The sequence below is a fragment of the Delphinus delphis genome, chromosome 15 (assembly GCF_949987515.2).
Source record: "Delphinus delphis chromosome 15, mDelDel1.2, whole genome shotgun sequence".
NCBI classification, from domain to species: Eukaryota; Metazoa; Chordata; class Mammalia; order Artiodactyla; family Delphinidae; genus Delphinus; species Delphinus delphis.
Genome location: NC_082697.1, coordinates 82,877,717 through 82,899,729, shown reverse-complemented (window position 1 = coordinate 82,899,729; position 22,013 = coordinate 82,877,717). Strand labels below are relative to the sequence as shown.

The 22,013-nt window shown below is 43.6% G+C and overlaps 1 protein-coding gene across 1 annotated transcript in view; it reads left to right on the top strand.

Annotated features, from left to right (window-relative positions):
• Positions 1-22,013, top strand: part of LMTK2 (lemur tyrosine kinase 2) — an 82,842-nt gene that overhangs the window by 36,029 nt on the left and 24,800 nt on the right. Inside the window, exons 5-7 of the mRNA XM_060032439.1 lie at positions 2,757-2,875; positions 8,445-8,532; positions 18,673-18,809. Coding sequence (XP_059888422.1) covers positions 2,757-2,875; positions 8,445-8,532; positions 18,673-18,809 — 344 coding nt within the window. The remainder of the gene's footprint in view (positions 1-2,756; positions 2,876-8,444; positions 8,533-18,672; positions 18,810-22,013) is intronic.

Sequence of the window (22,013 nt, the reverse complement as noted above, 5' to 3'; positions counted from 1 at the left end):
AAGGTGCTCCAGGATCTGGGGATGAGTGACATCACCTGGCTTACAGGTTGAGAGGATCGCCGTGTTGTAGAGGGCCACGGGGAAGCAGGGAAATTGGTAAGAAGGCTGCCGCAATTGTCTAGGGAGAGTTGCAGGCAGGCTTGGACCTGGATGATAGCATGGAGAGGTCGAGGTTCCAACAGGAAGCACACAGGACTTGGGATGGAGCAGATACGGAGTCTGGAGAGGGAAAGAAGTTAAGGATGACGGCTTATGGCCCGATTGGCAAGAAGCATGGAGTTGCTGTGATCTGAGATGGGAAAGACTAGGGAGAAGCAGATGTGGAGGAGGAAGATGGGTTCACTTTTGGATACATCAGGGGTGAGATGGCTCTCAGATGTGCAAATGGAGATACCATGTAGGCAGCTGGAAATGCAAATTGAGAGTTCAAGACAGAGATATAAACTTGGGAGAACTCAGTATAGAGGTGGTACTTGAGGCTAGATGACATCACCGAGAATGCTAACACAGAGGAGAGGGGGAGGCACAAGGACCGAGCCCTGAGGCCCTGCAGCGGGGAGGTCAGCACAGTCAGGGAGACCCTGTGAGGGAGACAGAGAGTCAGCCAGTGAGTAGGAGAGGGCACAGGAGAGAGGAGCATTATTCTGAAGGTCTGAGGAGGAGCTCCAGAAGATGAATTGCAGTAGATGCTGTGGACACACTGAGCAAGATGAAGGCTGGGAGAATTAGGACCCAGCAGCATGCAGTCCATGGTATCCTCAGAAGATTCAGTGCTTGTGACCTCAAAAGGGCCATGTCACATCCTCACGTGTGGTGGGTTCCAGGGAGAAACTGGAGATAGCACATTTAGACAACTCTGTTGAGTTTTAATCTAAAAGGGAACAGAGAAATGATGAGCTGTTTGGGCCCGTCCAAGGGCCAAGGGAAGGTTTTTTGATTGTTTTTTTTTTTATAGTATATGCTGCTATTTTAGCGTGTTTATCTGGGAGGGGGACTGATACTGTGGGAGGGGGTGTAAGCGTAGGAGGGATCCACAGCATTATTGTAGGACTTGGTCTTAGGCACAGGGACAGTTTCTCTCCTGAAATGGGAGCAGAAACAGGATGTGTACACAGGTGCAGGTGGATTTGGTGTTCAAATGAGCAGGTTCACTTTTGATCATTTTACTCAGTAAATAGGAGGCCCGTTTGAAATGCAGGAGTGAAAAGATGTACGTGAAGTTTGAGCAGGAGGAGAATGTGGGAAAGTATATCAACTGGGGAAATGGGGGTGGTGGTGAGCAGCGCTGAGGACCCTCACAGATTTAAAGTGAGACCACTCATCATGGCTTTTTTCTACTTTTGATGCTTTTTATTGTAGGCAAGTAGATGGATTTAAGCAGCACCGAGGCTTGGCTGAGCTAATAGACCTCAGTGAGAGGGCACGGGGGTGATGGGAGTGAAGGGTCGTGGGCTCTAAGCTGTCAGGGAGGAGAGCGGGGCCTGCAGTCAGGGCAGGAGGGTGGAAAAGCGGGATCATTAGTGGATTGGGGGGCAAGCTGTGCACTTGTTGGATTAGACTGTTGAAGTAAGTGAGCTGGAAATCGAAGGACGGGTAGAGAAGAAGTTAAAATTCAAGGTTTTGGCCATAACATAATTACTAGCTAGGTCTAGACCCCTGGGAGTGTTTGCTGAGATGGGCTCATAGGAAAGATGAGCGGGAGTGAGGTCAGAGAACTGAGAGGTCCCGGTGTTGAGTGAATAGTCCCTGCATACGTTGCCCTCCAAGGATGACAACAGTGCTGGCTACAGAGAGAGAGAGACAGTGAGCCAGATCATTGCCTGGTCCCCTAGTTATTCTCCCCTCTTTGCAAATCAGCACCATGGACGTGTTAGGCTTGTTATATCTGTGCAAACTCGTTATTTGAAACAGAGAATATGGCTTGGTTAATTATCAGAGTTTCCTGTTCTATGCATTTTTCTGCCCTTATATTCCTAATATAACATTAAATTCTGTTCAGGTTCTTATTCTCTATTTTCAGGGCATTAAAATTAATCTATTTTATAAAAATATAAAAAACCTATTTTAAAAGGAAGCCTTTTAGTTTTGACCATTCTCAAATTAGGTAAAAATCTTTACTTCATCATCATTTTCATCTTAAATATTGTATTTTGGAGTGCCTTTGTATTGTCCTATATTAATACTTAATATATCGCTTGTAGCTTGTTCTTATTTTCATTTGCATTTTGTGTTCTGTTAATTTCAGTGGAGTGTTTTTTCCCTGTGTTTTGACTGAAGCTTTAGTACAAGATAAAGGCCTGGAATAACTGGCATGCCATGGATTTTTAAAGCTATAACGCAATGATAGTTTGTACACTGGCTGTCAGTTTATTTTGTCCTATGTGAAGTAGACATAACAAAATAACACAACTCAGTTGAAGTGTTTTTGAGAAATATTCAGGTTATATTTGAACCAAACTAATAAATTACTCTTCTGTAATGTCATTGGCAATTTCTGTTAAAGTATAAAACATTTTTAAGTAAATAGAAAAGAAGTACATATAAATATATGAATGTTGTAAACATCTGATGACTGTTTTAAAACTTAAGGAAAATATTTTAGCTTTCCAAGCTTTTCGTGAGGTAGAATTTAAAATAATAGAAAGCCATCTGACTGTTGCTTAATTTGTTTTCCTGTATTCCATTTCCTGGTAAGTGTAACATACTTCTTTATCATGTTGATGGAAGTGAAGTGAAAAACTATTCTTTGGTTTTAGGTGCTCCTTGGAGAGATCTACACGGGCACTAGTGTAGTGAGAGTAATAGTGAAGGAGTTAAAAGCAAGTGCAAGCCCAAAGGAACACGATACTTTTTTGAAAAATGGAGAACCATACTAGTAAGTAAACCGTAATGAATGTTTTGTAAACGTGGTCTGTGGTCTGTTGAAAATCAGGTGTTTAAAACGCCTTTGGGATTTCTGCTTGTAAAATACAAAATTTAAATAAGATCCAGAGTCTCATAGCATAAGACCCAAAATGTCCAGGTTTCAGCTGAAATCACTGATCTTTCCAAGAACCAAGAGAACTCAGCTAAGTAAGAAAAGACAACAGATGGTGGGAATGTAATTTGGTGCAGTCACTATGGAAAACAGTATGGAGATTCCTCAAAAAACTAAACGTAGAGTTGCCAAATGGTCCAGCAATCCCACTCCTGGGTGGGTCCAGCAATCCCACCCCCAGACAAAACTCTAATTTCAAAGAGATACATGCACCCCTCTGTTCATAGCAGCACTATTCACAATAGCCAAGACATAGAAACAACCTAAATGTCCATCGACAGAGAAATGGATAAAGAAGATGTGGTACATTATATATAATGGAATACTACTCAGCCATAAAAAAGAATGAAATAATGCCATTTGCAGCAACATGGATGAACCTAGAGATTATCAAACTAAGTGAAGTAAGTCACACAGAGAAAGACAAGTATCATATGATATCACTTATATGTGGAAGCTAAAATGTGACACAAATGAACTTGTTTACAAAACAGAAACAGACTCACAGATATAGAGAATAGGCCTGTGGTTACCAAGTGGGAGGGGGGCCAGGGTAGTGATAGACTGGGAGTTTGGGATTAGCAGATGCACACTGTTATATATAGAATGGATGAACAACAAGGTCCTACTGTTACAGCACAGGGAACTATATTCAGTATCCTGTGATAAACCATAATGTAAAAGAATATGAAAAAGAATGCATTTACAACTGAATCACTTTGCTGTACAGTACAAATTAGCACAACATTGTAAATCAACTATACTTCAATAAAATAAACACACAAAAAATAGAAAAGACAACAGATACCAACACCAAGATGACAGAGATGTTAGGATTATCTGACAAGGATTTTAAAGCAGCTGTTGTAGAAATGCTTCAATGAGCAATAAATTTTAGTACCCTGGGACTTCCCTGGTGGCATAGTTGTTAAGAATCCGCCTGCCAGTGCAGGGGACACGGGTTTGAGCCCTGGTCTGGGAAGATCCCACATGCCATGGAGCAACTAAGCCTATGTGCCACAACTACTGAAGCCCACATGCCTAGAGCCTGTGCTCTGCAACAAGAGAAGCCACTACAGTGAGAAGCCCATGCACTGCAACAAAGAGTAGCCCCCGTTCGCCGCAACTAGAGAAAGCCTGTGTGCAGCAATGAAGACCCAACATAGCCAAAAATAAAATAAATAAATAAATTTATATTTAAAAAAATTATAGTACCCTTGAAACAAATGAAGAAAACAAAGTTTCAGCAAAGACATAGACTACATAAGGAAGACCAAAGCGGACACTTTAGAACTGAAAAATATAATAATCAAAGTAAAAACTCAGTGGATGAGTTCAACAGCAGAATGGAGAGGACAGAGGAAAAAATCAGTGAAGTTGAAGATAAAACAAGAAATATCACCCAGTTCAAACAACAGAAAGAAAATATGCTTAAAAAAATGAAAAGTGCCTCAGGGACTTGGGGGACTTGAACAAAAGATCAAGACATCCCAGATTGAAAGGAGATAGAAAGTGGATAGAAAAAGTATTTGAAGAAATATTAACTGGAAAATGTTCCACATTTTGAAAAGACAAACCTACAGATTCATAAGTTGATCAAATCTCAAACAGGATAAACCCAAAGAAATTCATCCCAACACACATCATAATCAAACTTCTGAAAATGAAAGACAAAAAAATCTCAAAAGCCGGGAGAAAGAAACACCACCTCACCTGTAGGGGGGTTACATTGAAAAGAGGACAAGTCTCAAATCAATAACCTAAGCTCATACTTCAAAGGACCAAAAACAGAGGAGCAAATGAACTCAAAGCAAACAGAAGGAGTAGATATTAAAGATAAGAGCAGAGGTCGATAAAATTGAAAACAGTAGATAAAAATCATTGAAACATAAAGTTGGCTCTTTGGAAAGATAATAAAATTGACAATCCTCTAACAAGACTGACAGAGAATAAAAGAGAAGACACAGATTTCTAATATCAGGAATGAAAGAGACCCTACAGACATGAAAAGGATAATAAGGGACAAACAGCTCTACGTATATATATATTTGACAACTTAGATGAAATGAACCAATTACTCAAAAAGCACAAACCACCACGACTCACCCAATATGAAATAGGTTATTTGAATAGACCTATAATCATTGAAGAAATGGAGTTTGCAACTTAAAAACTCTCAAAAAGAGTCCCCAGGCTTAGACAGTTTGACCAGAGCATTCTACAAAATGACTAAAGATGAATTAATGCCAGTTCTACACAATATTTTCTAGAAAATAGGAGGGAACACTTCCTAACTCATTTTATGAAGCCAGTATTACCCCGATACCAAAACCTGACAAAGTGCAAAAAGGAAAACTGTAGACCAATATCTGTCATCGATGTTGATGCAGAAATTCTAACCAAAATATTAGCAAATATATAAAAAGTTATATATCATGACCAATTGGAATTTATTCCAGGAATGCTAGTCTGATTCAGTATTTGAAAATCAGTCAGTGTAATCCACCATAATTACTGGGTAAAGAAGAAACATCACATGATCCTGTCAGTTGATGGAGAAAAACATTTGACAAAACTCCACACTAATTCATGATAAAAACTCTTTGAAAACTAGAATTAGATGAGAATCTCCACTTATTAAAGAACATCTACAAAAAATCTACATCTAGCATCATACTTAATGGTGAAAGACTGAATGCTTTTATCCCTAAGATCAAGAAAGACGTAGATGTTCGCTCTCATCCCTGCTATTCAATAAGAGCCAGAAGTTCTAACTAGCTCAATAAGGCAAGAAAAGGAAACATTCAGAAGCCTGTAGATCAGAAAGAAAGACCTAAGTGTCTGTGTTTATATGCAGAAAATGTTTATGCAGCAAATCCCAAGTAATCTCCGAAAAAAAAAAATCCCCTAGAACTAGTAAGAGAGAATTCAGCAAGGTTGCAGGATGCATGGTCAACATACAAAAGTCAGTTTTATTTCTGTGTACTATCAATGAACATGTGGAAACCAACTTTTAAATAAAATAACTTTTATATTCACTCAAAAACAAAAAAGAAATACTTAAGTACATGTACAGGACTTGTATGCTGAAAACTATAGAAACTGATGAAAGAAATCAAGGTCTAAATAAACAAAGAGACATACCATATTCATGGGTTGGAAGATTCGTGAAGATGTCCGTTCTTCCCAGTCAGATTCCTGCAATTCCTATCAAAATCCCAGCAAGATTTTAAAAACCTATATACAAGATTATTCTAAAATTATATATAAAGGCAAAAGTAGGATAGCCGAAACAATTATGAAAAATAAGAATAAAAATTGGAGGAATCATTTGACTCAATTTCAAGACCTTATATAGCTACATAATTAGGACTGTTTTTGGCAGAGAGATAGACAAAACTCAACAGTAAAAAACAAAAATAAACAAAAGACATCAAGTGACACCAAAGAGGATCTGTGGATAGCAATGAAAAGATCAACATCATTAGCTAGGGTAATTACGATCATGATGAGAGACCACTTCCCAAGTATTAGGAAAGCTAAAATAAAATAGCAACAATACCAGATGCTGGTGAGGATGTGGAGAAACTGGATCTCTCACACATTGCTGGTGGGAATGTAAAATGGTACAGCCACTTTGGAAAATAGTTTGAGAGTTTGTTAAAAAACTAAACATACGCTTACCACTGTATGTATTAGTCAACGTACTCCAGAGAAACAGAGCCGGTAGAATCTGTAGATGGATGGATGGATGGATGGATGGATGGATGGATGGATGGATGGATAGATAGGTAGATGGATGGATAGATAGATACATAGATGAATGGATAGAGGGATGGATGGATGGATAGAGAGGTAGAGAGAGAGATGGATGGATGGAGAGATAGATAGATGGATGGATGGATAGCGAGAGAGAGATAGATGGATGGATAGGTAATTTATTTTAGGGAAATGGCTCATGCAGTTATGGAGACTGGTAAGTCTGCAGGGTGCACCAGCAGGCTGGAGACCCAGAGCAGAACCACTGTTCAGTTCATGTCCAAAGGCCATCTGCTGGCAGAATTCCTTCTTCACTGGGTGAGGCTAGTCTTTGTTCTTTGGACAAAGCCCACCCACATTTTGGAGCACCGTCTGCTCTTACTGAAAGTCCACTGATTTAAATGATGATCTCATCCAAAAACACCCTCACAGAAGTGTCCAGAATAGTGTTTGACCAAATATCTGCACTGTGGCTCAGCCAGGTTGACAGAGAATTAACCGTCACGTCTTGTAACCCAGCTGTTGCTCTCCTCGGCATCTATCACATAGAAATGAAAACTTACTTCCATGCAAAATCTCTTGTGTGATTATTTATAGCGGCTCTATTTATAGTAGCCTCAAACTGGAAAAACTAAAATGCCCTCTATAGGTGACCGGTTAAACAAACTATGGTCCATCCAGCCATGGAATCCTGCTCAGTAGTAGAAGGGAAGGGACTGCTGATGCAGGCAGTGACTCGGGTAATCTGGAGGGCATTGTGTTGAGTGAAAAAAATCAATCTCAGAAGGCCACATACTGTGTGATTTCACTTACATAGTATTCTCAAAATGAGAACATTATAGAAAAGGAGACCAGGTTCGTGGTTGCCAGGGCTGAGGAATGGTTGGGGGCGGCGGCAGTGTGACTATAAAGGGGTAGCAGAAAGGGGTAGCATGGGAGGTCTTCGTGGTGGGGGGCAGTTCTGCATTTCTGTTGAGTGGTGGTTGCACAAATCCACACATGTTGATAACAGGACTTGCAAGCCACACACACACCGCACCCTAGTGTCAGGGCCCTACTTTGGGGATTGCACTGATTGTGTCAGGTGTCACCAGTGGGAAAAACTGGATGAAGGGGACATGGGACCTCTTTGCACTATCTTTGCAACTTACTCTTAATTCATTATTGCTTCAGAATAAAGTTTTGAAGTTTAAAAAGCCATTTTGGCATATCTTTTTTTTTTAACTTTGTTTTAGACAAAATATTTTCCAAAAAGAGTTTGTGTACTGTGATTTATGAAAATAGTATATAAGCTAGATAGTCTAAGAGGTAAACTGAGTATTTTATTATGTGGATTGAAAGTGCTCATGGAATATAGTTTGCCTTCTTTTAAATGATGCTTCAAAATGATATCTATAAAGTTAAATTACTAAAGTTAAAGATTCTTATGTTAGGAGATGTTTTAATTTGTGAAAATGTTCGCCTGATTGGCTTTGAATTACTTAATCATTACATGACTTAGAATACATCTGTTAAATAGAATCTTAATTGTGCTCTTTTCAGTTGATTATATTTAAATCGTTAAGAATGTTAAATTTGCGGTTACTGTTTGAACAATTTTACTAGCCTGCTCCCTCATGAACAATGCTATGACTTTTATTTTTACCAGTATTCTTCAACATCCAAATATTCTTCAGTGTGTTGGACAGTGTGTAGAAGCAATCCCCTATCTTCTGGTGTTTGAGTTCTGTGACTTGGTAAGTTTTCAGTAGAAATTCAAAGTCAAGTATTCAGAAGTTTTTACCAAAGTGTTTTTGACAGATAGAAATGCTGGATGAGGGACTGCTTTCACTTCTGTCCCAGGTGGTTAATTCCAAAGAAAAATTATTAATAAACTTGATATATTAGCTTTCCGTGGGTTATATTATAGTAACCCCCCCCAAATCTCAGTGGCTGATAAGAGCAAAGTGATTCTCATTGGCTCTGGGTCAGCTTCAGCTCTGTTCCAGGCTATGTTCACCTCTACCCCAGGGTCAGTGTTTTATTCTATCTGTAGATGCTGGGGAGAAAAACGTGTATTCTGGTGATCTGTACAGTATGTCTGTATGGATCTTTTGGGTCAGGTTTATGAGGCTGTTCAAATCTCCTGTACCCTTCTGATTTGTGGGGAGGGGGCAGGGACAGAGGGAGCCTGGGTCAGTTTTCTGTCAGTTATTGAGAGGCATGTTAAAATTTCCTGCTCTGATTATGGATTTTCCTTATTTTTCCTTATAGTTCTAGTTGTTTTGCTTTGTACATTTTGATACCCCGCTGTGTCAGGGATCCAAATTTAGAGTTGATATAACTTCCCTTAATTTGAAACTTTTATCATTATGAATGCAATCTCTTTAAAAGCATTACTGAGGATTAAGTCTATTTTTATTGATGTTAATGTAGTTAGGCCAGCTTTCTTTTGGTTAGAATTTGCCTGGTTTATCTCTGTCAGTCCTCTTCTCTGGTTGACATCTCTTGTAAGTAGCTTACGGTTAGAATTTTATTAACCTGTCAGTCTCGGTCACTTAACATGGAACAGGTCATCCATTTATGTTTATTGTACCTATGAGATATTTGGAATGTTATGTGCCTGTTGTGTATTATTTTTCTTACCTGTTTCAACTTTTCTTTTTTGCTTTTTTTCTAGCCTTCTTTTAGATTCTTGAATTTTTTTGTTTGTTTCAGTTTTCCCCATCTACTGTTTTAGATACTGTTTCTTAATTTTGTGTATTGTTACACTAGAAGTTACAACATGCATATTTAGTGTAACAAGGTCTAAAATTAATCAATATTTTAATCCTTCTCCAGAGATGCTGGGACCTCATCAAGCTCTCTCTCCATGTAAAGAAACCAGAGTTAATCCTACTTTTCTGTGCCCTCCCCACGTTTCCCCCGTCGTGGAGGGTGCTTCCTGATTGAACACTTGGTGTAGAAAGGCAGCGTGCTGTTCTCAAGGGACCCAGAGAGAAAACTGGCCATTGTCCTCTAGGCCTCCTACTTAGAGGGAGCAGACATGTGATAATTGCCATTTAGCCTGATTATTTAATAGAGTCACGAGAACGAAGAGGAAGGAGTTCGCAAGGATGTTTCTCATAGTTTTATTGCGTAGCTGGTTTTGATTATCTCAGAATTATCAGAGCTGGTATGTATGACCTTACTTATCATGATATGAAAATAACTCCTTTTAGTCTAGCTCTTGGTGACCAGTATGATAGGTGACACAGCAGGTGAGGAAAGAAGACCAAAGATGCATTTTTATGTGATAAGACAAGTCTGCTTGTCAGAGTTCTGCTTTTCTGAGACATTTAATGGTATCTTTTTTGAGTCCCTAAGCTCCTGATATTGATTGTAAGTAACAGTGGGAACGTTCTTTATGAGTGACTGTAGCAGAAATAACAGCAGAACCACCATCTTCTTGAAGTAGCACGTTCCCAGGCTAATCGAGGTGGTTTATAAAACTAGCTCATGTACTTTGGCATTTTCTTATTCTTTACCCTGTTTGTCCATTCCTGAAAGTTTTACTAGACAATGTTGTTGTTTTTCCTGGAATAGTAAAAGCTTAATGTTTCTTCCAAGTGGGTTCAGGTAATGGGTTTAGTTTTAGTGCTGTTCTAATTTGTTTTTGCTTTTGTTTTTTTTTTTAATTTTATTTATTTATTTTTGGCTACATTGGGTCTTCGATGCTGCGCGCGGGCTTTCTCCAGTTGTGGCGAGCGGGGGATACTCTTCATTGCGGCGCGTGGGCTTCTCATTGCAGTGGCTGCTCTTTGTTGTAGAGCACAGGCTTAGTTGCTCCTCCGCATGTGGGATCTTCCCGGACCAGGGCAGGAACCTGAGTCCCCCACATTGGCAGGCGGATTCTTAACCACTGTGCCACCAAGGAAGTCCCCAACATTCTTTTCATAGAATTTTTCCCTCATACTTTTCTATCTCAGATTTAAATGCGTATTCTCCAAGTACTGACACTAGACTAAGTATTCAGAATATACATATTTACTTACCTACATTTCTGTTGGCTTTCATCTTTTGAGATGAAGATTATGGATACAGCCCTCCAGAATTAGGAAATGTGACTTCTTGAAACACATTTTATGTGACTCTGCTAAGTCATGTTCACTCTCCTCAGTCACTCCTGAAGGCTGAACATCTGGAAAGAGCCCATCCCCACCAAAAGCTTTCACTGGCAGTGAGAGCTTAATAGCCGTTTTTATTTAAGTGCACTGCCCAAGGGTACATTGATCAATAGTAAAATTGAAAAACAATAATTTTCCTCCCCGAAATTAAACTAGAATTTCCACAAGATCTGGCAGTTTCACTTCTAGGTACATATATCCAAACAGTTGGGAGCAGGGTCTCATTTTCATGCCCGTGTTCACAGCAGCATTATTCACAGTAGCCACGAGGCAGAAGCAGCCCAGGTGTCCATCAGTGGTTGAACAAATAAAATTGGGTCTATCCATACACTGGAGTATTATTCAGCCTTAAAAAGGAAGGAAATTCTGCCACATGCTGCAATATGGAAGAACCTTGGGGTCATTATGCTCAGTGAAAGAAGCTAAGTCACAAAAACACAGATACTGTAGGATTCCACTCATATGAGGTCCCTGGAGTGGTCAGACTCACGGAGACAGAAGGTAGAAGGGTGGGTGCCGGGGGCTGGCGGGAGGAGGGGATGGGGGAATTAGTGTTTAATGGGGACAGACGTTCAGTTTGGGAAGATGAAGAGAGTTCTGTGGATGGACGGTGGTGATGGCTGCACAGCAGTGTGAATGTACTTGATGCCACTGAACTGTACACTTAGAAACACTGAAGGGTGGTGATTTTATGTTGCGTGGTTCTTACCACACAAAAGACATTGGTAGTTACCTGCTATTATGGAAGGGGCTGTACCGCTGTTAACTCTACTTGGAGGAGGCTGGTATGCCCTTGGGAAATCTGTCAGTCCGCACTTGGAATGTCCAGCCTCATGTCAAGGTAAAGGCCGTTAACCCAGGGAGCCCCCAACCTTGCCAGGCAGTGAGGTCACATTTATCTCCGAGGGCAGTTTCGTTCTCATCATCTCTGGACCCTAGTAAGTTGCAGAGGGACCAGCTCCTGAGCAGCAAGGGCTGGGCCTCGACCGGGGACACTGGCCTCAGTGTCCCCGGGGCTCAGTTAGGTCCTCAGGGCTCAGTGTGTGCAGAGACCAGGTAGCAGAAACGGTCAGCTCGTGTCAGGCCCATGAGCCATAGAGGTGCCTTCCTGCCTGGACTGCAGGGACGTTCCCAGCACACCCCAAAGCCTGGCTTCACCTGAGCCCTGCTCCCAGCCTGGATGCCCCAGAACCCTCCCAGAAAGAGGCCAGACTGAGCAGAGGGGCGTCATTCAGGGCAAAAGCACCTTCTGGCCAGGGTCCAGAGGCCAGAGGCCTGTAGCCCAGGATTGGTAATCAGCAACTGCAGGCACAGTGAAAGGAGCCACTATCTTCACATGTTCTTAGTAGGTCAGGAGCTATTGAGTGAACATTGGCCTTTTCCGTCGTCACCAGGCAGTGACCATGCTCAGCGATAACATCGTTTAAGGAGAAAGGAGAGAATATTTTCACACTTACTTAAGTCATTCCTTGTGAGATGGAATTACCAGTCTCTGAAAAGCACTTTATCTTAGAATTTTTATGAAAGAAAATGAAAACTCTTCTGAGTTTGGTAGCTGGACCAGAGTCACCGATGTGTACTGCTGATGGTGCAGTGTTCGTGAGGGGAGAGATCACTGCAGGGTGTTGTGTGTAACTTGTGGCCATAGGAGGTACACTGTGCTCTCACACGTCTATGCGGGCAAGAGTGTTTGGGGGTAAGGGTCACTCAACAGAAACGTATGAGCACCTGTTGAGTACAAAGAGCTGTGCCCAGTGCTCTCAGGAGCACGGGTGAGTCACCCTGACCCTGCCTTTTCTGCCTGTAGAGCCAAGCGGGCCTGCCTTCAGATGCTGGTCCTGCCACTTACTTGTGTATCACCTTGGAGAGTTACCTGACCTCTTTAAGCCTCAGTGTAGACATCTGTAAAATGGGAGTGATACTGCCCACCCTGTAGGCATAGTAGGTGCTCAGGAAGTAGTAGTTATTTTTATTCAGTTTTAGTTTCTTAATTGATCATAATTTAAAGGTTTGAGTAGTTCTGTGTAGCAATTCTAACTAGGCTCACTGGCTCCTTTAGGAAGGCTTCACAAAAGAAGTGGTGTTTGGTCTGAGTGTGGACAGGTGGGTGGATGGACTTTCCTCCGCAGGAAAGCGTCATAGGAACAGCGTGAGCCAGGCAGGGTAGCTCAACTGTGCGTGTGGACCGGGGTGGGGGGTGGGGCGATAGATGGTCCCACAGTGGGTGGCGTGGGGACCGAGTGAGAGAGCACTGCGTTAGGAGAGGCTGGGTGGCATCCGCTGGGAAAGATCAGCTGGAAAGGTGACAAGCCGAGACCAACTGCTTGGAGGCCAGACTGCAGGCCCAGGTAAAGACAAGGAAGTAGATCACCTCCACTCCGTCTTATCTCCCATGACAGTCAGCAGTTTCTTCCTCTGTCACCGGACTCCGAAGCAAGAGATGATAGTCTTTTCTTTGCAAGGGAGCGATCTTGGTGTCATATGCAGATTTCCACAGTCCTCTGCGGGCCGGGCTTGCTCCAGCCGCTCAGGAGAGACAGGGAGGCAGGGTCCCGGGCTCCCAAGGCTGTGGGAAGCTTGTCCGCTGCCCACACAGGGGTGGCGGTGTGAGGAGGGAGGGCTCTGACCTGTGCCAGGCCTTGTGCTGGGCCTGAGGTGTTTGCTTCTCCTTCACTGAGTCTTCTTGCCTCAGTCTTCTTCGTTTTACAGATTAGAAAACCGGGCTGCAAGAGATGAAGGGCCTCTCGGGCCCACACCCATGCCCAACCTCAGGACCAGGCTTTCTGTCTTCTCTTCTTTGGTTAGTTGACTTGCCTGATGTCACATGATTGCTTGTGGCAAAGTGGGGATTTTAACTGATGGCTTAATTTTATTCTGTGTACTTCTATATCAGGTAGTTTAATGGCTGTACGTTTGTCTTCCACCAGTGGGAAGCCTCCATTTTCGAACTGGCCTTTTGTACAGAAAACGCCTAGTCCATGTCCGTGTCTTATGTGTAAATGAGTTCGTTACATAAGCCCATGCACTGGGGCCCTCCCAGGCATACAGAGATGGGTGATGTGTCTCTGCCACTCGGGAGCGGGAGTAGAAAAGAAAGGACATGGGCTTACTGTGGAACAGAGGTGCACGTGGACGGTGTCTCTCACTCGGAGCCAGCGGGAGGGACACGTGCAGAGCAATGACACGGCGTCATCAGGCTTGGAAGGGGGGTGGCTGGTGGGGGCGCCACATCCCCGGCCCTGCCAGTGGCTCCCTTCCCCACACGTGGCTGCTGCCCTGGGCCCCGAGGCCCTGGCTCTTTGTGAAAATAGATCCGGGCCTTGGTGATGGGTTGGATGTGGGCGTCTTGAGAGAGAGCAAACTCAAGAATGAGGACTTTGGTTTTGGCCTGATCCACTGGGAAAGCGGTGATGCCATTTCCTGAGATGGAGCAGATCGTCGGAGCTTTGCACTGGGCGTGTTAGGTTTGAGGTGCCTCTCAGGGCATCTAGGGAAGGGTGTCAAGTCCGCAGCTGGACAGATGAGTCTGGGGCTCAGGAGGTGGAGGGGTCTGAGTCAGAGAAATGTATGAGAGATGATTTTCAAAGCCACAGGGTGATAGAGTCACCCGGAATGAGTGTCACGGTGAGGAGGGATGAGGACCACAGACAGAGCCCTGGGCGTGCCAACGCCCACAGACCAGTAAGAGGGGGAAGGTCCAGCACAGGGGCCCCAGAAAGGAGTGGCCAGTGAGCTCGGAAGAAAGCCAGGAGACCGGTGGGGAAGGAAGGAACGGACCCCTCACTTGGTCCTGCCCAGCAGGAGCAGCTAGAGCCCAGCCTGTTGGGGGGCGAGGGGTTCGAGAGAGATTGGGGGACCAGGAGGCAGGCCAGCCAGCGCAGACCCAGCTTTTGAGGCGTCTGTCTGTGAAGAGGGGAGGGAAGTGGGGTGGGAGCGGGAACCGGGTTTGGAGGCAGAGGGCGCTTGCTGGTTCTTTGTGGGATTCACCTGAGAGGTATTTGAGCAGAGAAGGGATGGGCTCAGGGAGAATAATCCGTGATAACAGAAGGTGCTGTGCAGGTGTGGATGTTGGGGGGTGGGGCGGGACTCAAGTGGTGGAGGGAAAAGTAGGCGCAGTCAGAGGGCTTGAGGGAGTTAAGAAACCCTCGGGCTGGGGGCGTTCCCAGGGCTCCCGCCCTACCTCCCTGTTTCACTTTGTCGGTGGACACCGAGCACACGCGGCTGTTGCTGCCATTCTTTCCTCCTTTCACTCAGATTTTTTTTTTTTAAATCTTTAAAATTTTCGGCTGCGTTGGGTCTTCATTGCCGTGCGCGGGCTTTCTCTAGTTGCGGCGAGCGGGGGCTACTCTTTGTTGCGGAGCACGGGCTTCTCACTGCGGTGGCTTCTCTTGCTGCAGAGCACAGGCTCTAGGTGTGCGGCCTTCAGTAATTGCGGCTCTACTGAACCTAGAGCACAGGTTCAGTAGTTGTGGAGCACAGGCTCAGTAGTTGTGGCGCACGGGCTCAGTAGTTGTGGCGCACAGGCTTAGTTGCTCTGCAGCATGTGGGATCTTCCCGGACCAGGGCTCAAACCCGTGTCCCCTGTACTGGCAGGCGGATTCTTAACCACTGCGCCACCAGGGAAGTCCTCAGATTTTTGTTTAAAAACATAAATTTTCCTCTGAAATCCTTCTATTAAATGTATAAACAACTAATTTTTCAGTTAGAAAGCTATTTACTTGTTGGGTTTTTACGTTGTATTGGAGTTCATTCATTGTTCTCAGTGTCCTGTGAAAAGCTGGCCGAAGCCCTCATGGCAGCTGATGCTAGGATTTATGGGGGCCCTTGTGAGTAACCCTCTAAAGGTCTTCGAGTGACTCATTCCAAGAAGTCGGCCAAGGGGCCCGCTCTGGTATCTGAGATCTCAGTGTAAGCACTTTGCTGCCATCTAGTGTCATACATTTTTCTTTTTGAGTATTTTGCAGAGGGGCGCAGTTTGGGGAGGATCTGAGAAATTTTTAAAACTTGGATAAAGGAAACTTTATTTTAGTTCAGAATACATTGCTGTTCTCAGTGTTTTTCTCTTCAAATAATGGACCAAAGTAATAATCCCTGTCTACTCACTAGGCATCATTAAAACATAAATAAAATAAGCCAGATATCTAAATACAGCTTTACCTGTTTTGGATAGAATGAGTCAATTTTTAGTACTTATATAATTTAAATTTTTTTCTGTAATTAAAGATTTTATGCTGATTTTTCTTTCAAATGGTGGTGCCAGGAGAGCTCTGAGGCTCTTTGTAGAACACAGAAGGAGTCCCTCCCAACCCATCACAGGCCTCATCCTTGCGAAACAGTCATGGGCTCCTCAGTAATCGCTCATGTTTACTCCCCAGGTTAGAGACGTCTTTTCTGGGGTCGCGCTCACTTTGCGCCCCCCCCCAGTGCGGGTTGGGAGAGGCCTTTAGTGTTTGTCAAGCTGGAAGCTTCCAGAGCGTTAGCAGTCTGAAGCAAAATCCCCTTCTGTTCATTATACTTTATCTTCTAGTGAAATCTGGGGAGTGGCCTGTTGTGGGGAGAAGATAACTTTAGAACAGTGAGTGGTAAGGAATATGCTTTAGGGAACCTTGAAAAATAACTACACCCACTCTGCCGTTCCTGCCTTCATGGCCAAAGTCACTTGGGAAGTACTTGCTGTTTGCCCGAAGCTTCTGTTTGTTTTGAGAAGTGGCCAGATGCAGCACAGCACAGTCCTACTTTTGTGTGAGGGTAGTTTTTTCCTTAGATGGGTATTGCAAGAAAGGGGTTAGACAAATGCATTTAAGTGGTCATTTCACTGGTAATGTAAGTAAACTTCAGCTCTTCGTTTTCATATTTCGTTTCCATATGAACTACCTTACGAAAATCCCATCAGCCTGTAGCCTGGTGCTTTTTGCTGGAGTTTTTCTGGGTTAATTTAATTGTCGCCCAAAGCTGGGTTTATTCCCACCACTCCCATGCTGGACAGAGCCTAGCCTGGGTGAAGGTGGGGTTGGCACGGGGAGGGGCATGTATTTTTAAAGGGGAAGAAAAGGTGTCTGTTTCTCCGCTGGAGCAGCTTGTAATTGCTAGGGGAGCAAAAGGGGAAAGCACCACGTTCTCAAAGAAATAGGAGGATGGTGGCGTGGGCGAGCACACACCTTGGTCCTGAGGGGAGCAGCTGCTGCCCTGGCAGAGCAGTTCACTAAGTTTGGGAGACTCCTCCACAGCTGTGTGATTGGCTTGAATTTACTGGACACTCATTCTTATAGAATAATCGATTTGATCTACGTGCTAATTTGGTTCACTCACCAAATAGAGTTTTCTTGGCAAGTTGGTAAACTGTAGAAGTGCAGCCCCACTGTTTGTTAGCTCTGTGGCCTTGGGCAAAGTTCTTAACCTCCCGAAGCCTATTCCACATCTGGAAAGTGTTTTAAATTGTGAGAGTTATTTGAGGGCAGCAGGTGTGGAAACTCCCAGAACAGTGCTTGGCAAACGTTTGAAAGCCCCGGTGGTAACAGTTATTGATATCAACATTATCGTTCATATTAAGATGATGGAAACTGGGAATGAAAGCAAATTTAGGTTCTTGGTGTGGACCTAGGAGTTACATTAGAATGTATTTATTATTCAGTGTGGACAAATGCTAGTAAAGGAATATTGTGTTTTAAAGTTTAATTCTGGGAGGAATTTGCTATCTTCAGTAGCAGTTATGAGAAATGTATCAGAATCTTTAATTGGTTGAGAAAAATTTCCTTCCTCTGGAGTCTTTTTTGACTCAGATGTAAAGAAAAGTGAAAGCTGTTGACTTGCTTTCTAAATTTTATTAACTGATTATATAAAGCTTAAACTTGGAATTAAAGCACATCAATAAATACTTAATCATGTGGTAAGCAGAATGTGGAAGATTGCCTCAAAAGTGTATTTCCCAAAAGAGATACACTATCCCCCAAGACATACAGCCCTAAAATTAAAGTCATGAAACAAAAACAGGATAAGATAGGGGAGTCCTGTGCGAATATGTGGGGTACTCGGCATTGAAACGTGTGCTGGGTGTCTAAATGTGAATTTGCCCATTTTCCTGCCCGTGCTGCTGTCCTTTGAACAGGCTTATTTAAATTAACATCACAAATTTTTCTGGAGTGGCTAGAATGCACTTTCTCGCAGTGGTCTCTGGGCAACACAGGGCCCTGGGGAAGCTGGCGGAGAACTGAAGCAGTTACCGGCGCTGAGAGTACTTTTTCTTCCTCTTCCCCCCGTTTTTCTTTCCTCATCTCCCTCTCTGTTGCTCATGAGTGCTTTGGTGGTGGCCTTTGTGGTGTGATGTTCTCCTGGGATCCCTGAAGGTGGTGTGACTGGCACTTCTTTTACTCTCCATCTCATCTCTTAGTTACCTGGAAATTTCTGTACTTCTGCACTCAAATTGTGCATTATTGCCAATTTATCTTTCTTAACTGTTGTTATCTCTGTGTTTATATAACAAAGGTAAACTAATGTTTAATTTAGAATTATCCTAAAAGGAGAATAGTGTTTTCTCTACCTTTGAAGTATTTGGTTGGAATTGCTTTCTTGTAATTTCAAACTTGTTCAGGGTGAGCTTATTCTTTATTAAGCTCAAATCGAAATAATTTCCAATAAGTAATCTTAGCCATCTCGGTCAGCTGAGGCGTGTGTGGAGATGCCTGTTTGTTCCCCCGGTCCTCTTTGGAAACTGACCTGGGCTGGTTTCCGCAGGGCGATCTGAAGGCTTACCTGCGCGGCGGCGAGCCCGAGCCGGCGCGGGGGGACGCGCAGACCATGCTGCTGCAGAGGCTGGCGTGCGAGATCGCGGCGGGGCTGGCGGCCATGCACAAGCGGCACTTCCTGCACAGGTGGGTCCCTCTGCTCGCGTGCACCTCCCGCACTGCTGACCCCAAAAGTGTGGGAAGAGGCCCTGCAGGATGCTCAAGGAGGACCGGCTGTAACGTGAACTCTCGATGTATAAACAAGGTGTCCACTCCTGCCCAGTGTCAGAATAAGGGTTGAGCTGGGCTCCATTTAAACCAATTCCCGGGGAACAGAGTGCCTTAATACAGCCTGAGGCCTAGAAATTAGTCCCAGAATTTCAAAGAATGCGAAAGAGTGCAGAGGGAACAGTTCGGTCTTGCATCCTCCTCCTGTCAGCTTCAGGCTCCGGTTCTACCCGCTGGCTTTCACGGCGTGGCCCACCTCCCATTCCGGAGATGGGAAGACGGGATCTGAAGGGCTGACATCATCTTCTCATAGAAGGTCACAGCACTGGTCTCCGACCAACGCCACCCAGGCCAGGCTGAGGGTGATCGGGGGTTGTGTGTGAGCAGCACAGTGGTCGGGATAACACGTTTCTGTCCAAGCCTTTCTGTTCCTACTTGAATAGCTGCAGCTCTCTGGAGCGCATCGTATCTTGTTCAGATCGTCAGTGTAATTTCCGTAATTAAAACAACAAAGGGCTTTGAGTCCTGTCTGAGATGATGATTCTGTGAATAGTCTTTTGAGCTCTGATTTATGTTTAAAATTATTTCTCAGGTCTTTGGACAAAACCGGGCAGTGTCTCTTTAGTTGACTTTAAGTCATTTAACTCTTAACAATCCAAAGACCTGAAAAGGAGCACCTGTGTGTACCCACATGGAGGGTGTCTATGAAGTATTATATATTTTTTAAAGCAGGTTGCACAGGAATATATTTATGACAACGTTAAAAAAAAAAGCTTGTATTTGTAGGGGTGTGTGTGTGTGTGTGTGTGTGTGTGTGTGTGTGTGTGTGTGAACAGACATGGAAAAATACCTATCAAATTCTCAACATTACTTCAGGGTGGGAAGAAGGAAAATTAACATTTTTCTTACACATCTATCTTGTCTGACTTGCATAGTGAGCAAATCATTCTGATAAAGTGCTTTTTAAGAGACCCAGAAGATCATGAGTTTCTTCAGGCCCAAGGCAGAAACCCTTACACAAAAGTTCAAAATATAAAGATCTATTTGTTTTATAATGGAGAAGTCTTATATTTTGTTTTTTAACTTCATGACAGGTTAATTCCCAGCATATTTGTATTGTTAATCTTTTGTGAAACACAGATGATTATTACCTAATACTTGGTGTAGGAATTTTTAGATTTTGGAGAATGGAGCATTTAAAAAGAATATCATATCAGAATCAGCAGCATAAAGTTATCAAAGACAGCTAGAAATTGTGTTTAAAGCCCAGGTCGGTTTCTACTCTTGTATTTTAAAAATTGGCAAAGATGTCAGAGTAACTGTTATCTTCCTGTGAGTTTCTTTAGGTTAAAGTTTTACTTAATTTAGAATCTTGTGAACTTTAGAACAAATAAAGTTGATAAATTTACTCACGTGGTTTGGATTTAATTCAGGTGCATAAACTCAAGGTAAAGAAAATTCTTGGAACCATTGACAACTGTTTCATTTTATTTTAAAAAGTAGCCATATTTTATGTAAAATTTCCATTTGTGGCAAAATTTTTTGCTTTATTTTTTTGTTGGTAGCACAGCGTAATAGCATCTTTTAAAAATTGAAGTATAATTGATTTACAGTATTGCATTAGTTTCACATTTACAGCATAGTGACTCAGTTATATGTATATATATATATTTCAGATTATTTGTCATCATATCAATAGGTTATTTTAAGATATTGAATACATAGTGGCGTATTTTTAAGTTGGACTTTAGAGTATTTGTTTGCTAGCTCAAAGTCAGACTTTCTGTGTTGGTTGAAAATAGAATATCCTACACGTCCAACTGGAAGCTGATCTAGTAAAGCACCCCCAATTAAATTTTATTTTTACTTATCGTCTAAGAGGAGACGTATGCCTGGGTCTCGGGTAGCCTGTGTTTCTGCAGTCAAACACGTGACATTCGTGAAGGCCACATAAACAGCAGGAGCTGCCAGTGTGTTACGCTCCACACCATGCTGCCCTGCTGGCCAAGAGCCTGGGACTTCCTGTCCCCAGCCTGTCAGTCTTCCTGAAGGAGCAGCTCCCATGAGAAACCACCAGCTCACTGCAATGAGCTAAGTGCACGGGGCACCCAGCCCGCGGCGTGGGCCTTGTGGTGGCTCACGTAGCTGGAGACCTGTGTGACGGTGGCCTTGAGGAGTACCCAGGTGGCAGCTGTGCATGAAAGGACCTCTGTAGGATTTGCCCAGTTTTAAAGTTAAAGTTACTCTCTGCTGAGAAACACCGAGGTGACTAAGTCATCCAGCCCTAAGAGTGTGGGTGTCCAGTGTTACAGGAGCCCAGTGTTCATATAACCCAGCTTACACAGAAGGTACGTGTGAGAGGGTTAGGAAGGACTGCTGTAGACCTGTGGGCTGGCTGTGTTGTGTGTCGGGGAAGAGAAGCATGATGGGGGCTGACTTGATAAGCAGGGGTCCAAACCCTGAGCAGAGTTGCGTCTTTGTGCCACGTCAGAGTCCTCTTGCCTTAATCCTCTACCTGTATCTCTGTGAGCTGCACCCCACCTTCAGGTGGTAAGTGGCAGAGTCTCTTCACAACCCACGTAGGGGTTTTTCTTTTTAAACCTTCGTGGCTGCCAACGGCAGGTTGGTGCTGTTAAGTGGCCTCTCCTCAGCTTTACCAGTGTGAGCCACGTTCCTTAATCCTCCTGAGCCTGTTTCTTCTATGAAATGGGGATAATCTTGCCCTGAAGTGTTCTGGTCAAGATTACAGGAGGTAACGTGGGCCAAGCCCTAGAAGAGTATTCTGTAACTTTCGGTTGTTTGTTGCTCTTTTGATCAGGAATTCAGGGTCTCTGGGAGACCCTAAGTGGTAACGTAAATAGAGGAGAGGATGGTTTGGGAAGTGTCTCCAGCCACACTGGGGCGTTTCCATGAGAGCAGTCCTGGAGATGGGTACACTCTCATTCCAGTGGAAGCAGAGAACAAGTGGTGATGCTTCCTTGTGACTCGGGATGGGAAGCTGTTTAGAACCCCTTTCCTCTGTGAACGCACGCTTCCTGTGTCTGGCGGCTCTGCTCACGCGGCTGGGTCCCACTGACAGCTGAGGCCACCTCGAGCGCGCTGCCAGCCAAGGGGGACGGGGCC